The sequence below is a fragment of the Triturus cristatus genome, chromosome 10 (genome assembly GCF_964204655.1).
Source record: "Triturus cristatus chromosome 10, aTriCri1.1, whole genome shotgun sequence".
Lineage (NCBI taxonomy): Eukaryota > Metazoa > Chordata > Amphibia > Caudata > Salamandridae > Triturus > Triturus cristatus.
Genome location: NC_140593.1, coordinates 1,054,050,010 through 1,054,066,442, shown reverse-complemented (window position 1 = coordinate 1,054,066,442; position 16,433 = coordinate 1,054,050,010). Strand labels below are relative to the sequence as shown.

The 16,433-nt window shown below is 41.9% G+C and overlaps 1 protein-coding gene across 2 annotated transcripts in view; it reads right to left on the bottom strand.

Moving 5' to 3' along the window:
• Positions 1–16,433, bottom strand: part of RADIL (Rap associating with DIL domain) — a 448,013-nt gene that overhangs the window by 334,718 nt on the left and 96,862 nt on the right. For both annotated transcript variants that reach the window (XM_085629184.1, XM_085629183.1), the window contains exon 2: positions 6,832–7,396. In XM_085629184.1, the coding sequence (XP_085485310.1) occupies positions 6,832–7,369 (538 nt within the window). In that variant the 5' untranslated portion in view covers positions 7,370–7,396. The remainder of the gene's footprint in view (positions 1–6,831; positions 7,397–16,433) is intronic.

The following is a 16,433-nucleotide window of genomic DNA, read 5'->3' as shown; positions in this document are numbered from 1 at the left end:
TGGAAGAGAGATTAATCTAACAACTCCATCAGGAGCACGCCAAATGGCGCTTGACTTCAGGTCAAGCGAGTATAGTCTTAAAACTGAATCGGCTTGTCTTCAATAGGACAGTGACGAGGTTATTGTGAAGGGCAGTGCATTGTATAACAAATACAGCTGACACCAAAGAGAAGGTGATACAGTGACCCATGCTGAATGGTGCTTTTTTAGGGAACTTTTATCAATTAAAAAAAAAAGGTAAAAAACTTAGGCTGAATATATATTTATCTTACAACAGTTCCATGAAGTGCATGCGAATCAAAGCAGGATAAATAAAGCATCAGTTCAGTGCATGCATGTACAGTTGCTGTGTCATGTCAACCTTCAAGCCTGATTCGCCGGGTCTTCTTTAGGACATAGACATGATCAGTGTGAGCGGGACCACCTGTTTAATATGTACAGATGACTTATGTGTGTGCTATGGGATGCACCACGTTGAATGGTGCTTTTTGTTTTAGCTAACTTTTAATAAATAATTCAAAAAAAGGAATACATTCAAGCTCAGCAGAAGTTTATCGAACAAGAATCCGTGTTGAGATGAAGCCGTTTTACTGCATCAGTTCAAACCTTCCAAACAAAGATGATGGTTTGACCCTTGACTCCGAAACAGAGGATCTTCACCAGGACTGAGACAAGCTCTGTATGAGGGGTACCACATTGTCTGAAAGTTAGAATGAAAGTAGAACAAGCATTGGCATAGCCAATAGGTCTCGCCATTGGGGACCTGTTAGACCTGGCACCTTGGCGTGGATCTCCCTTCTATTTTTGCTGTTGCCTCATGTGTTTTTGCTGGTGTTAGATGCTTTGGGCACTGTGCCACTGCTGTCCAGTGCCACAGTGCAAGTGCTCCCTATTGTAAATTGATGTATGAATTAGTGATTCCATGATTGGTTGGTTTGGATTACCTGTCAGACCCTAGTACAGTGCACCAGGAGAATCCAAACACTGATGGTGGGATTGCAGCACTGGTTGTGCCACCCACAGAAGCAGCCTGTAAAAGTGTGTTAAAGGCCTGCCATTGCAGAGCCTGCGTGCAGTCTGGTACTGTCATGCTGACTAGGCAAGTGCACCCACTTGCCAGTCCCTAAACCTTCCCTTTTCTTCATATCAGACACCCCTATGGTAGGCCCAAGGGCAGGGTGCATTGTAAGGATAAGGTAGGACATGCCCTGGTGTGTGTGTGGCATGTTCTAATAGTGAATTACAGCCATTTTCGTTTTTCACTATTGCAAGGCTACCTGTCCTCCATAGGCCAGAATAGGCAGTTTGATTATTACATCTTATAATCCTAACTGACTCAGGGAACATGGTAGAAATTCGAGTTTAGTATGCCTGAACTCAGAATGATAAAATACACCTTTTAGTGAAGTTGGTTTTAACATTCTGTTTTGGAAAATACCACTTTTAGAAAGTAGGTATTGTCTTGTCTAACCATCCAAACCTGCCTCTGCTAGGTTGTGTATTCCGTGTCTGGAGTTTGAGTGACAGGGGCTGGGGAAATTCCAGGAGACAGGGTGAGTCAGCACAGGGCTGAATAGAGAGCTCTCCATGTAGATGGGTGGGAGGAGTTGCACCTGGGACCTGAATAGGGCTGTGCCTTCCCTTCACAATGCTGGCTCCACCTCCTGTGGTGCGTCTGATGTCTCTGCCCTGCACTGTGAAAGGAAAGAAGGAGTCATGTCAACAAAGTGCTCCAGGACTGACCAGAACTGGTTTGGACTAGGCAAAGGCCTCTCTGCCTTCAGAGAACAAAGAGAAACTGGGTATAAATATTGGGACCCAAACCCAAGAACTTTAGATCACTTTGGGAACAAAAATAAACCTTTGCTGAGGAGTGGAACCAGAAAAAACTGAGGAGAGACTATCCCTAAGCTGAAGTGCTGCTTGGGGGATTGGCCTGCAGTGGTTGCCTGACTGCCAAAGAAAGGAGAAAGGACTTTGTGTTCATTTTCCTTCAACTTGTGAAGGATCTCCAAGGGCTTGGGCTTGCCTCCTGCTGAAGTCTCAGGGACAACAGACGTCAACCACCAGCTCCCCAAGAGTTCTTTGGAAGTGCCTATAGCTGAATTTGGGCCTTCTGAGGGACTGTTTGATAGGAGCTAGGAGCTGGAAGCGCGACTCAAGAAGAAGAAGCGTGTCGCCGTCGCAGCCGCTGCCATCGCATCACTGAACAAGGGTGTCACCGCTGTAGCTGTTGCATTGCACCGCATCACGAGAAGCGTCCCGCAACACCGAAGAAGCGTGTCGCCGTCGCAGCCGCTGCCGTCGCATCACTGAACAAGGGTGTCGCTGCTGTAGCTGTCGCATTGCACTGCATCACAAGAAGCGTCTCGCAACACCGAAGAAGCGTGTCGCAGCCGCTGCCGTCGCATCACTGAACAAGGGTGTCGCAGCTGCAGCTGACGCATCGAGCCGAGACATCTCACAACATCGGAGAAGCGTGTTGCATCAACAAGAAGACGCTATCTTTGTTTCTTTGCACCAGTTCTTCAATGCATCAAAGCCTTTGCGTGTAAGGACCTACCGCATCACCTTCCTTGCAACACTTTTGTTGCCCTGCGTGTCGCATCTTAAGATACATTGACTCGAAGTGTCGCATTTAAGATCTAAAGAGAACTAAGCTAAATTCTACCATTTTAAAGTAACAGTATTGTGGATTTTTGTCGTTTGTGGTCTTTTGTTAACTCTATATAAAGAATACTTATTTTTTGATAGAAAACTTGTGTGGTGTCCATCTGTAGTGTTGTCACTTGATTACTGTATGTGGTCATAAATGCTTTACACACTGCCACTGAGATAAGCCTGTCTGCTCGTGCCAAGCTACCAAGGGGGTGAGCAGGGGTTATTTTAGGAGTGTACCCCCTTACCCTGACTAGAGGCAAGTGTCCCTATTTGTCACAGGTACCTACCTATGCCAACTAGAGACCCCCAAATCTAACAGGGCCTTATAAGTGTTTAGCCATGCTGCGTTAAGTCCTGGCTTGCTCTTGAAATTCAGGAGTAAGTCTGTAATACTATAAGAGTATGACCCAGTTGCATCTTTGGTAATCCTGCCCTAAGTGTTTGAATATATGACTGCATGCACGAGTGTGTTTGCATGCAGCTCTTTGATGGACTGTGCTAGATTACTATTGTGAATTATGAACTGCACAGTAACTAAAGGATCTCTGTGACAAAAGCAGTAACCCACAAAGCTATGCACATACAATACACTTCTGTGATCTACGTGGTACACATTCTTTGCAGCAGTCATATTAACCCTTTTGCACTACGTCCTTGGAAGAGCGGCTGGACCCTGCCGGGCTCCACCGGGCAGAGCCGGTGGGCAGGGGGTGCAGAGATTACCGTGGTGTTGAAATCACATCACACACAGATGGATGCTGCTGAAATAAGCTTGTTAGATGTAAATAAAATGTAGTATTTCAGCGGAAGTTTGCTAATGCAATGGGCAGAAGGAGCAGGAGGCGAATCAAATACGTGAAGATTAAATTAACGTTTTGTGTTACAGAGCAATAAATACCCTTTGAGGTTTCCCTAACAAAGTGTCGCGTTATCAACATCGATGAGGCCATGCTCAGCGCATGCTCACCCACGATGCAATGATTACAGCCGTCTACGTACGTCAAATGCGTCTCGTGCTGTTTGGGGCGATCGCGAGCTGTCTCTGCGCCCTTTTTATTTAGTGTAACAGCTGTTCCGGCAAATGAGTATTATATTCCAGACATGCCAACCCTCCTGATTCAGGCGGGAGACTACCGATTTCAAGGCTAGTCTCCCGCCTCTCGATTCCTGCAAGCAAAAACCTGATTCCTCAGGGGGTTTCAGCTGACAGGGCTTGGTATTGTGTAACCTGCTAATTCTTCCAGCAATAGTCAGAGTGGCGATGCAGGGGCTCTAGAAGGGGTAAAAAACCAACATAGCCTCATTAACAAGTGAATGGTCCTTTAAAGACCTGTGAAGTATTCGGGGGCGGCTGATGTGGGCCCGGGAAGCTGTTTCAGCAGTGGCTGCCACACACGGGGGTTGTATGCACTGCCAGCAACCTGCCAAGCCAGTGCACAACATTGGCATCACCCTCTGTCTGCCTGCCATTGTGCCCCATGCTTCTGAAAGGTAAGAAAAAAAACGTGCATTTGCGTTTCAAATGTCCGATCCTGCAGCAGCACGCATACATGACAGTAACCCGATTCAAGGCCCCATTCTCCCGATTTTTTAAACAAAATCTCCCACTTGGCTCTTCTGAAATGTTGGCATGTATGATATTCCAAGATTCAACACAAGACAGTACTGTGTGATCTTCGGCAAATCGCTTTTCTTGTTGCCCGTTAGGCTTTATCTGCTATAAACTGAATGTGTTCTAAAGGACCTGTCAGCTCTGAAGTGCTATATCAGAACATCGTCACTTGCGAATGAAACAATGTATGAATGAGGGCAGGCTCAACACAAAGAGGCTACAAAACAGCTGCCTCAGGTCACCCTCCATGCGCGACTTGAGTCTCGAGTCTCCCAGCAGCCGCCGCTGCTCTACCTGCAATGGGCGCTAGAGGGCACAGCCGCCACCGGGGTCAGGCACTTTAGGCTGCCGGGCAGACACCGCCAGCAGTCCTAAGATTCCCGGGGACACGCTTCACGGCTACAAGGTTCACAGGAGTGTTGTGGCTCAAAGTGAAAATAGTTACTTTAGGGTATTTTATGCACGTTCATTTATGTGGGGAAATGGGATCGAGTAAAAAGCACTGATATTCAACAAAACACACTAAAACAAAGAAAGACGCAAGTAATAAAAGTGCTTGAATTTTAAAACCCCCGGAAATTTAAATGATACAACTTATTTTTAAACGGTCGAGAAGCCCTTCAGTATGGGGTGATATTGTAAATTTTTTTATGTTCCAAAAACACATAAATGAAAAATGTGTTAGTGTGGAAGAGGGGGCGCAGCATCTCTTATTGTGTGGACGCATTGCAGGAGATGTAACAAGCCCAGGAGTGGTGCGCGCGCGTTTTAAGGAATGCAGACGCGAAAGTACAAGCTAATTAGACCTGATTCAGAACAGATGGCACCCTGCGGGCTCCCGAGACCCCTAGGCCATGGGAGTGCAAGTTTTGAGGAGAGGCGGGACATGCACCTGTCTTTGGCCATTTGGGTGCTTCCAATTATTGAAAGCCACACGTGAATGCCAATGAGATGTGTGGGAGGAGGCACACCCACATGGAGAAGGCTCTTGGAAGTCTGAAGTCATTCCAAGAGCCCTCTCCTAGAGCATCGCATGCGTGCTGCGCTCTAGGCGAGACCGAAAAATTGTGTCTTTTGTAGGGTACATATAGGCCCTTACTATGATTATTCCAATACTTTGGATATGAATGGTAACTTGAGTCACCGACCGTAGCAGTAATTGCAAGATCCGCAGGAAACCGCAGCTTCCTAGTTTTTCACAAAGGTTTTTCATCTTCTCAAAGGAGGCAAACCGTTTGGGTGTAAAACGCCTAAAAAATGATGGCTAACATTTTGGAATCGGCGTAGAAAGATCAATTTTGTCATGTTATTCCCTGTTTTTTGGGGGCACTCTGATAATGGGCTGATAAAGTACAGTCGACCACAGTATTGGTACTTCAGGGTTCGCTAATACTAATGCAGGTCTACATTATATTTTGCAATGGGGTCGATAGGGATTCAACAAGCTTGAAAATAAACTTGTTGCAGGGTTCATTATTAAAAGCACACCAAACAAGCATTGGCAAAGTTCCAACCTTGGCAAACTAGTGGGATAGTTATGTTTTTTTAATCCATTACTCAGAGGAAGATGCAAAAATAAAAAGAAGGAAAAGAACACAGAGAAAATGTAGCATTGCATTTGAATTACAGTAATCTGAAGACATAGTTTAAACACACAACAATGGATAAAAAACAAGCATTGGCATAGCTAATAAGTCTTAGTTATGAGAGGAAAGGCATTAGCTGACTTTTTCACTTTGACACCGCTTGTTGCCAATGCTATTCACCATCAACACAAAGAAAATACATGTTCACTTATATGGGTGCATGCGTCATCAATATGCGATGATAATGTTTTACTCTATTCCTGGTCCCACAAAGACGAAAGACAGATGGATATTAGGTGCATATGAGCAGGTGATGTTGAACAGAAATTAATGTGGCTACAATGCAAAAATTAGCTAACAGAAGAGGTCCGAGAGCTGGAAATAAACCCTTGATGTATTTTCGAAGTCTGCCTCCTTTTTGACATGAATTTTAATTTTTCATGGGACACCCATTATACCCTTTTCTCAGATTTTTTTTAAACAAAAGTGTGCTCCCTCTGTAACACTGCTGTATCTCTTCTCCATTCCTCTAGTAATGTGAGTACTGGTGCACAGAAGACACAATGGCCTGGAAGATCGGTGAGGGCTCGACCGACAAAGTCTACATGCCAGTAGAACTACTAGACACAGATTGCTGATGTTGGAAAGCGTATGTTGAGCAAAGGAAACAGGAGAAAGTCATCAGACCCATAAAAAGCAAAAAGGAAATAGGTTGAGAAATGTGAATGAGTGTGTATGCGTGTGTCTGTGATTATGTTCTAGAAGCAAATGAAAGATGATGTACAAGCAACAATTATGAAGTTGTTCACAATCCTATATGCAGACCTCACATTTTCTTACTACAATACTATTTACCTTACTTATTATCCTTCAAGGGCACTCTGAGATGTATCATTCCAAATGTTCATAATCAGTCCAATCTAATCACCTTATAAATATGAGTTGCGGTACTCTCGATAAAAGGTTCCTTACCAGCAGTCATCGTGTCGATCTCTTTAGCAGCGAGTTCCTCCACCTCTGTTCTCTTCCTCAGTTCAAATCTCCGATGGAAGCCCTCCTTGGGTTTCCATAGGTCCTGGATCAAGAGGGGCTTCTCATTATCCCCCAGGGCCCTCAAACACTCAGTGTGCCATTGCCTCTCCACACCCTCAAATCTGCCGATGACATCACACAGCACATACTGGTTGGCCAACACCTTGCTCAAAGAGTATCGCTCCAAGGCTTCCTTCGCAAGCTCCTGCGCACTTGAAGTAGGAGTGGCAAGGACGCTTTTATAGTGGGTGCCCTCGCATATGTTGCCCCCAAACACCTTCAGGACACCGGGTGCAGAGATTTGGGTGGACAGTTCCGCAGGGTCATCTTCTCCGCCAAGGACAGGAATGGCTGACATGGAGCGGCGGTCCCTGTAGCTCAGTGTTCTGTACAGCACTTGGCTGAATATCCTGCTCTGACGCTTCAACCGGTTTTTGGAAGGCGGGGGCATGCTTGCAGTCTGGGACCCATAAAACATCGTGTCCAATACTGTCAGGAGTCTCCTCTGAAAATAAAAAATAGAAAAACAATAAAAATGTATTTCTCGAGTAGTTCAAATATTCAATGTGCCGTTCTCCAAGCAAAACACATTCTGTAAGAGCAGCATCGATATGGCCCAGAAATAGGATGTGACAACTATATATATATTAATAAACCATAGGTTTCACACAGGTTATAGTTAGGTGGACATTTCACTCGTAAAAACCAATGAAATTCCCCCGTTATAGTTAGTTCAGATAACTATAACTCGCGCGCCCGCAATCCACTGCTCATGACGTCACATATTACATCACTCATGACATGGTCAGTGGCATCACTCAAGACATCACTGATGACATCATCCTTGTGATTAGAGTGCCGGTCGCGCGAGTTATAGTTATCTGAACTAACTATAACGGGGGAATTTCATTGGTTTTTTACGAGTGAAATGTCCACCTAACTATAACCTGTGTGAAACCTATGGTTTTTTAAGTGAATTTGCAAGGTTTTTTAAATGCTAATTCCTATCTATAACGTGTGTGAAACCTATGGTTTTTTAAGTGAACTTGTACGGTTTTTTAAAATGCTAAGTTATGTATTTATTAATATATATATATTTTTTAAGGTTTTTCACCGTGCGCGCGCTTTATATATATATACTACCCACAGCAGTCAAGGTTTTAAAGCTCTGTGTGCACTAGCTCAACAATTCTGATCCTGTACCCCAATCCCTACGCTCAACTCTCAGTGGTACACCGCTGTAAACTCACTCAATATTCAACATATCTATAATGAAAGGAGCATAGAATCATATATCATAATTATGAATCAATTATTATACATTATTACAACTAATCCAGTCCACAGGCCAATGATTTCCAAAATTCCTTTCAATCTTGAGATGTTTTTATTCATAAAAGTTCATTAAGTCATTTCCATATTCTTCACAAAATTTGTAAATCAATCCATCAATTCTTTATAATCATAAATTCTTAACAGCCACAGCCTACGCGTTTCGTCCTACAACAGGACTTCATCAGGGCTGTAAAAAACAAAATACATACACTCATCAGTGTACTCTTCATTCAAATTATATTAATTATTTGTACATTGTTATCCATCAAATTAACATTTATTGTGGCCTGCCTATCTCCATTCTAAATTCTATGAATCACATCAATGGATGGAAAACATATATCGCAGCCAATATATTATATACACAACTTACTCCTGATCAACCAAATTTTAGTGTTATATATACACCTCTCCTCCCTGATCCACACAGTCTCTGTCTTATTCGTACTCTGACAAGACAATTTCTTCCAATAAGAACCCCTAGAGACGTCCCTTAGTGTCTAAAATCTGTCTTCGAGCAATCTTTTGATTTATTACCTTATCTTTGATCATTAGATGTCAAAGCTCTGTTGTTCACGACCTCTAATAGTATATTCTTCCTACCTTCTTAAATTCTCGTCTTTAATCCTAATTTGAAAAACAATTTATTGTTGAGTCAATAACTCACGCAAAGGTAACTAGTTATGCTTTCACAGGTAAAGTTACGTACCTATACTATTTATTTTGTTTGATATCTGAATTCTGATTCTAAATTATTTGATGTGCAGGAATCATTCTTTTGAAACTGTAAAGTAAAGAAACATGATTCTGAATCAATTCCAATTATACCTCTATCTTTACATTCTCCTCTTTTAGAGGTGCATTCATACTCATGTGGTCCTATCTAGAATCACTTGACTCCTCAATACATTCCATCATAATCCATCAAGTTACTTCATAATACTCCTTCTCTGCTTCTTGCTGAAATATTTTCCACTTTGCACTTTATGCTCATTTAGTTAAAATGAATTTCCATATACCTGAATTTTATATCAGACTCGGTATTCTGCATCCAGAGTCCGTAACTGTCCTGTTATAGTTCTACGCGAGCTGTCCTCGATCCTGTTTAGTGAAACAAATAATATTTAAAAGAATCCACTATGTGATTCTTATCTCAATTTCAACTGAAAACATATATAAAACCACACACCGTTTTTTTTGCTTTTATTATTGGGTCCTCCAAAACTTTTCCCTCGAGTATCGTCCTGCACATATTCCTTCTATCTTCTATTCTTAATACCGCCAGCTAACCAAGGTTACTGAACTAAGCCCCAATGCCCAAATGCAACTGTGCAATCTCCAATTTAATAACCACATACGCTTCTGATACCTATTCATTATCTACTCTTTAGTTCTGTGCAAGTTATCATTGACTCACCAAATCCAAGGTCTGAGTGTTCCTCACTTCTTCTTAGCCGATCTAATGAATCCCGCATTATCTCGACTTCTGTAACTTCCCACTATTTAAACATGTGGCTCACCCGAGTCAACATCAAAAGAAATTCTGGAAATCATTGGCCTATAGACTGAATTAGTTGTAATAATGTATAATAATTGATTAATAATTATGATATATGATTATACGCTCCATATATATATATATATATATATATATATTATCTACTGGCGGTCGCCAGTAGATAGTTATAGTTAGGACCGTGTTTCCATAGGAAATCTCAAAATTCTATTTTGAATAACTTTGGCGCCGGTTGACGAATCTTCGCGAAATTTTCAAAACTAATGGGGCGCTCCGCTCAGCTCCTACCCTGAAAGTCTCGGGGGGATTCGTCAAGCGGGGGCCGAGAAAAAAGGGGGGTCCCAAAACGCGTTTTCCCCATGCATTTTCCCATAGGACCTTTAGTCGAAGGTACAGCCCGAACGGCTGAACAGAATTACTTGAAATTTGGCAAAGAGGTAGTCCTCAGGTCAGGGAAGTGCCTTTTGCATATATGGAGTCAATCTGTTCAGTAGTTCCTGAGAAAATTGAGTTAAAAGCACATAAATATCTATAGCCGCGCACCGTGCGCGCACCCTAACGTGCGCGAGCGTAATTCTGATTGGTGGTTAAATGTTAGCCAACGTTCGAATCGGTCGAAATCAGGAAGTGTCGGACGCCCTTTTGTTTGTTTTGAGTGCGAGAGTGAAAAAGGAAGGTGTCGAATGTGAAAAGGGGGCAGGGTAGAGAGTTCCTGACCCCCTAGCCTTTGTCAGGGGGTCCCTGAAAGACCCCGAAGGCAGAAAAAAACATTTTAATTTTTTTCAAAAATCGCGGGGAATACTTTTTAATACGTAGTTTATTGTAAGATAAATATATAAAAAATATAATAATACATACATAACTTAGCATTTAAAAAACCGTACAAATTCACTGAAAAAACCATAGGTTTCACACACGTTATAGTTAGGAATTAGCATTTAAAAAACCTTGCAAATTCACTTAAAAAACCATAGGTTTCACACATGTTATAGCTAGGTGGACATTTCACTCGTAAAAAACCCATGAAATTCCCCCGTTATAGTAAGTTCAAATAACTATAACTCGCGCGACCGCCACTCTATCACAAGGATGATGTCATCAGTGATGTCATGAGTGATGCCACTGACCAAGCCATGAGTTATGTAATATGTGACGTCATGAGCAGTGGATTGCGGGCGCGCGAGTTATAGTTATCTGAACTAACTATAACGGGTGAATTTCATTGTTTTTTTACGAGTGAAATGTCCACCTAACTATAACATGTGTGAAACCTATGGTTTTTTAAGTGAATATATATATATATACACACATATATATATATATATATATATATATATATATATATATATATATATATATATATATATATTCCTGAACCAGTGGTGTCAACCCATGGCCAATGATATTACCAGATGCTTAAACACCCAAGCAACATTTTGCTTTTCTCTGCTTTGTAAAACAAACAGATGAATTACACTTTAATTTCTTCGACGATTGCCCTCCTTGCAGGGTAATAAGCCTGAAAAATACGGTTTAGTTAGTTAGTTAATATACTTTATTCGAATTCAAAATTCATGAAGTCATAAAAGCAACAGGTTCATTACAGAGACAAAAATAAACCACAGTGGAATTATTAAAAAAAGACATACAAAGTTTTCCTAAAAATTGATTAAACTTTTCCTTTTCTTTAAAATACTTTTTAAAAAGCCCAGCATTATAGACACACAATATTCGTCATTTAGAGAGACTAAAAACAATAAAGCAGGGCGACATTGTCTCCATGAACCATGTTTTTTTTAAAGTGGCTTGATCCATTTTGATCTTTCCAGCGAATAAAATTTACAGAAACAAATTACGTGCAGAGTTGATTGGGTAGACAAATTATCACACGGGCAGTTGCAAAGATTTCTAGCCCAGTCATTAACTGCGGGAAAAGTGACTAAGCGAAAGAAGACGTCGAACCTAAGTCTAGTTAATAAATAACGGTCAAAACCCTCCTGACACCAAATTAAATAAGGCTGGATAGTATAGGAGACTAGTGTACGTTGGTGTTGCAGAACAAGATTCTTATTTAATTCTACGCCTAGTCTAAGGGATTCAACATGATACCAACACAACTTCTTCAAGTCCTTTATAGTAATCCTGCACATTGACTCAGGTTGGTGGTAAAACTCAGGTCTTCCAAGATCCCTAGTAAAATTGCGTATATACTTCAACCAGGGTATCCTGAAGGCCTTATCCAGCCCCATGCAGTCCTTAATAATATTTCTATTTAGCATTAGGTCCGGCGAGGTCCATACTCTATACCAGAGCAAAACTGGTTGAATGCTAATCAAGTCACTCACATAACGCACTCCCAACTCTGCATGACAATTAAAAACAGGGGAACTAACAGGGGTTGCCAGAATAAATCTCAGAAATGCATTCTCTACCTTTTGTATTGAGGAAGAGTTGTGAATCCCCCAAATACCTGCCCCGTATATGGCTGTACTGATACACTTTGCCTGATAGATTTTTAACAAAATTGCAGGTGGTCTCTTCCCCAGCTTTTTCGAAAAAGACATGAGTGCAGCAGTGGCTTTCTTAAATATCAAAGTCCTGTTTCTGATAGCTGGGCCCCAGGACCCTGTTTCTTCAAGGACTATACCCAAGTATGAAAAAGTTTTAGTTGAAGCAAGTTTCTCCTTCCCAGCAAACAAACAACACTCTTTTTTCTTAGATCTGCCACAGGTCGTTACGAATGATTTGGAAACATTAAGTTTTAACCCCCTGTTATCCATAAAATTTAAGTAGGTATCCAAAGCAATTTGAAGACCTCTTTGAGTCCTAGACATGATCACTGTGTCATCTGCATATAAAAGGGACGCGATTTGATGCTGATTAACCTGAGGAGAATCGCGTACCACAGCAACTAACTCTTTTTCTAGGTCATTAATGTACAAATTGAACAAAAATGGGGCGAGCACGCACCCTTGTCTCACTCCCCGCTTTACAAAAAAGGGCTTGGTGCATTCACCCTTGGTGCCGTATCTAACTTTCGCCCTGGCTCCGACGTACAACTGTCTTAAAAAGGAGATGAGTACTTCGTCCACCTTCATATCCCTCAGGATCTGCCACAATCGATTATGAATAACACAATCGAAAGCAGCGCTTAAATCTACAAACACTACAAAAAGTTTACCTACTTTGGCCTGGGTGTATTTCCCTGAAAGTAATGTAATGTAAAGTTATGGACCTGTTCCAGGGTGCCGCAGCCCTCGCGAAAAAGCCATATTGTACCGGAGATAGAATGTTAGCCTCTACGGCCCATTGTTGTAGGCGGTTCAAAATAACTCGCCCAGTAACTTTCATAAAAGAATCCAGTAGGGATATGGGACGATAACAAGAGGGATTTTCCCGGTCCCCTTTTTTGAATATAGGTATAATTATAGAGTCTGCCCAGGTGTCAATGAAGCCCCGCACGCAACTAGCTTCCAGTACACGCGTGAGAAGGGGCGCCCAGAGCTCAGGCTGATATTTGAATAAATCTATAGGGACGCCGTCTGCGCCTGGCGCTTTGTTACCCTTGCTCTGGGTGATTGCGTCTGAGATTTCAGTTACAGTAACAGCTAACTTAATCGGAACGAAGTTGCCCTCCTTATGTCCCTGGGTAACAGTCTCCAACTCTACCAATTTATCTTTCCCTCCTGGGTTCTAGACCTCGGCAAAAAAATCTATCCATGAATCTTCTGAGATAGCCACTTCCATTCTAGCAGTTTCCCCTGGAATAAAGAAAGGAGCCTTGACAGCTAACCAAAAAGCAGCGCAGTCCCTTTCCATAGATGCGTTATATAAACTTACCCACGCATCACTCTTAATTTCACGTTTACGTGACTTTCTAGCCTGGTTGTACTCGTGTCTGAGATGCCTGATTTCAATTTGGTTTCTCTGGTTTTTTCTTAAGGCATTCTTTAAGAGAGTGTGGGCCTTAGTACAAGCTGAGTCGAACCACCCATTACTACTTACTTTCCCCTCTCTAATTGGACGTTGTAGGTCCTCTTTAACGATCTTTGCAATATTTGCAAAAGAGTCCAGGACGTCTATATATGATACTTCGTCCTGAAGGCATACAATGATAGAAGTTAACGCCTGTTTAATTATGTTTCTATTAGTAACCTCTGGGTTACTCTGTGACCATCTAAGAGCGTACCCGTTCAAACTACTTAAGGTACAATTTGTAGTCCAGGCCAATTTCTCAACCGGAGTACGATCTGATTTACAGGGGAGCTGAATACAGAAGCTAAGTGGGAGATGGTCGCAAAATCGGTTAACCAGCATGAGTGAGAGTTAGTGATGGTAATAAAATCAATCAACGTACTAACACCCTTTCCCCACATACGTTGAGCTGAACTCCACCGGGGGCCTGCAGAGCAGATTGACAAAGCCCAGATCGAAGGTGGCCATCATGTCGTTAAATGCATCACCCCCGCTATTATGGGCAAAGTGGGGTTGATATTCAGATTTATATTTTTCCTGGTCACCACAGCCACTCAAATACTGTTTGCAAAGGTAGTGGTTGAAATCACCTCCCCAAATAATGATTGAATCCCTTGGAGATTTATCAACTAGGGCCCCTAATTCCTTAATACGGGTGTTTATCATACCATTAACTAACCCCTTCTCAATACTATTATACATATTGATAATAATAATCTCCACCTTGGGTGTCACCCGAATTAGGATAATAAGCCTGAAAAATACGGTTTGATCAAACCTCAAATAACCCGATTATTAAGCCAATTCACGAAGTAGCGCTATTTGAGAATTGTGTATGTAGTTAGTGCACATTTCAGTGTGCTTATCTGAATGGCAGGTGTGGAAGAGATATGTCAACTGAGAAGAAATGGAACCCCTGGACTCCTGACATTCAACATGAGCTTTTTGAAAACCCCGATGCTCTAGACCCACCCACACTTGCAAATTCAATCTGAATGTTACACCTGTATATTGTTGGTATGCTGTGAGCAGCTGACACGTGTTTTGCCCCCTAACTGGCACTATAGCATGGGGCTTTCTCAAGGCTTATTGGATAAAGTTTGCGTTCCAGCAATGATTTTTCTCCAAATTCACAGTCCTTATAATTCTTATACTTTTTGATACAATTCGGTTGCAGAGTGAAAACTGAGGAACAGATCGAGCGGTGTGCACATACAGGGGGCGAAACGTGTCAGTTGCTCACAGCACACCAACAATACACGTGTTACATTCTGATAGAATAACTTATACTGGAGATAACGTGACACCCCTACTACAAATAAAAAAACATACATTTCAAAGAGACAACAAGGACTCTGAGCTTCTTTTAACTTTAGGGTAGATACACTCAATTCTTTTCACAAGTATAACAATACCCGACTATGGGTATTTCTTTACAGGGAGGGAGTGCTGGAACTTGATGTACACCATTACAAATAACTATAGATTATGACTAATTCTTCGCTTCTCACTATGACAGATATTTAAAGGATGGTTGTAATAAAGTTAATCTCAGCAGATCTTGCCTCCCTCCAACCAATGCCTACTTAGGAGCATAAACATAAAATAAAATCTTAGAAAAGACAACCCTGTAGAAGTAACAACTGAGTGGACTCATAACCTGCAGAGGTGATTAAAGCTGCCAGTTTACTGAACTTCATTAACTGTGCGCCTATCTCTTACACTTCTTCATCCATCGCACCTGTAAGCACTGTGTCCCATAAAATGTTAACAGCACCTCAGTGCTCAGGCCGGACAAGCTTTTTATTCCACTTTGCATTTCTCCAGGAAGCTGGAGACCTTGGAGGCCGGTTTCAAAAACCCAGAGCCGCTGCTGGTGTCTGTGCCACTTCCACTGCTCCCCAAGGATAATTTGCAGCAGCTTCCCAAAAAGATCAAAATAAAGAAAACAACCAACCACACACCCTACAAGGTGCAGCCTGCTACCCATGTAGGCAAGTGTTTCAGCACACATTGTTGCATTAAGTGCTATATACACATTACAATACAATACTGTAGCACTGCACAACTGCTTCCACAGTCGACTGGTGGTTTTAGTACTCACTGAGTGACCATAAAGAAAAGCATTCTAGGGAAATAAGTCTTAAAACTTCAGTCGAAATGTGTTCAGTCTGAAACAATTAGCTCGAAATTGTTAACTATGTGTCTAACAAAGAGTCAAAAACATTTACGGTGTATTAAACGTTCAGCTGACTAGCGCCAAACTGCCGCTGCCCATTGCTGCATTAAAAATAACCAACTGGCTTGCGTGGCATTTGTGGCAATGATGCCAGTCCAGGAGTGTACATCACAGATATCCCATTGTTAGTCCAAAATTATACCTCAAAGTTGACGGGGCAGCAACTTATGAGGTTTGCCCTATGGAAGTGCAAGATCTTCCATGGTGAGATGTGCTTTCGAAAACAAGATATCCGACTCATCGCATGATATTTCGTGATGGAGTCCAGACACTCAGAGGGCAAGAAATTCCAAGTTTGTCTGACAACCAATGTAAATAACTTCTTGCTGAAAAGGAATCACAAACAATGTTTCTATTGTGGTTGGGGATGAAAACGGCAAGTATAACTGGTTATTTTGTGTATATAGGAGCATAAAAGCCAAGCAAACCTTAAGTCTGAGGACTACTGGGACCCAAGACCTGATTACTGGGAAGACA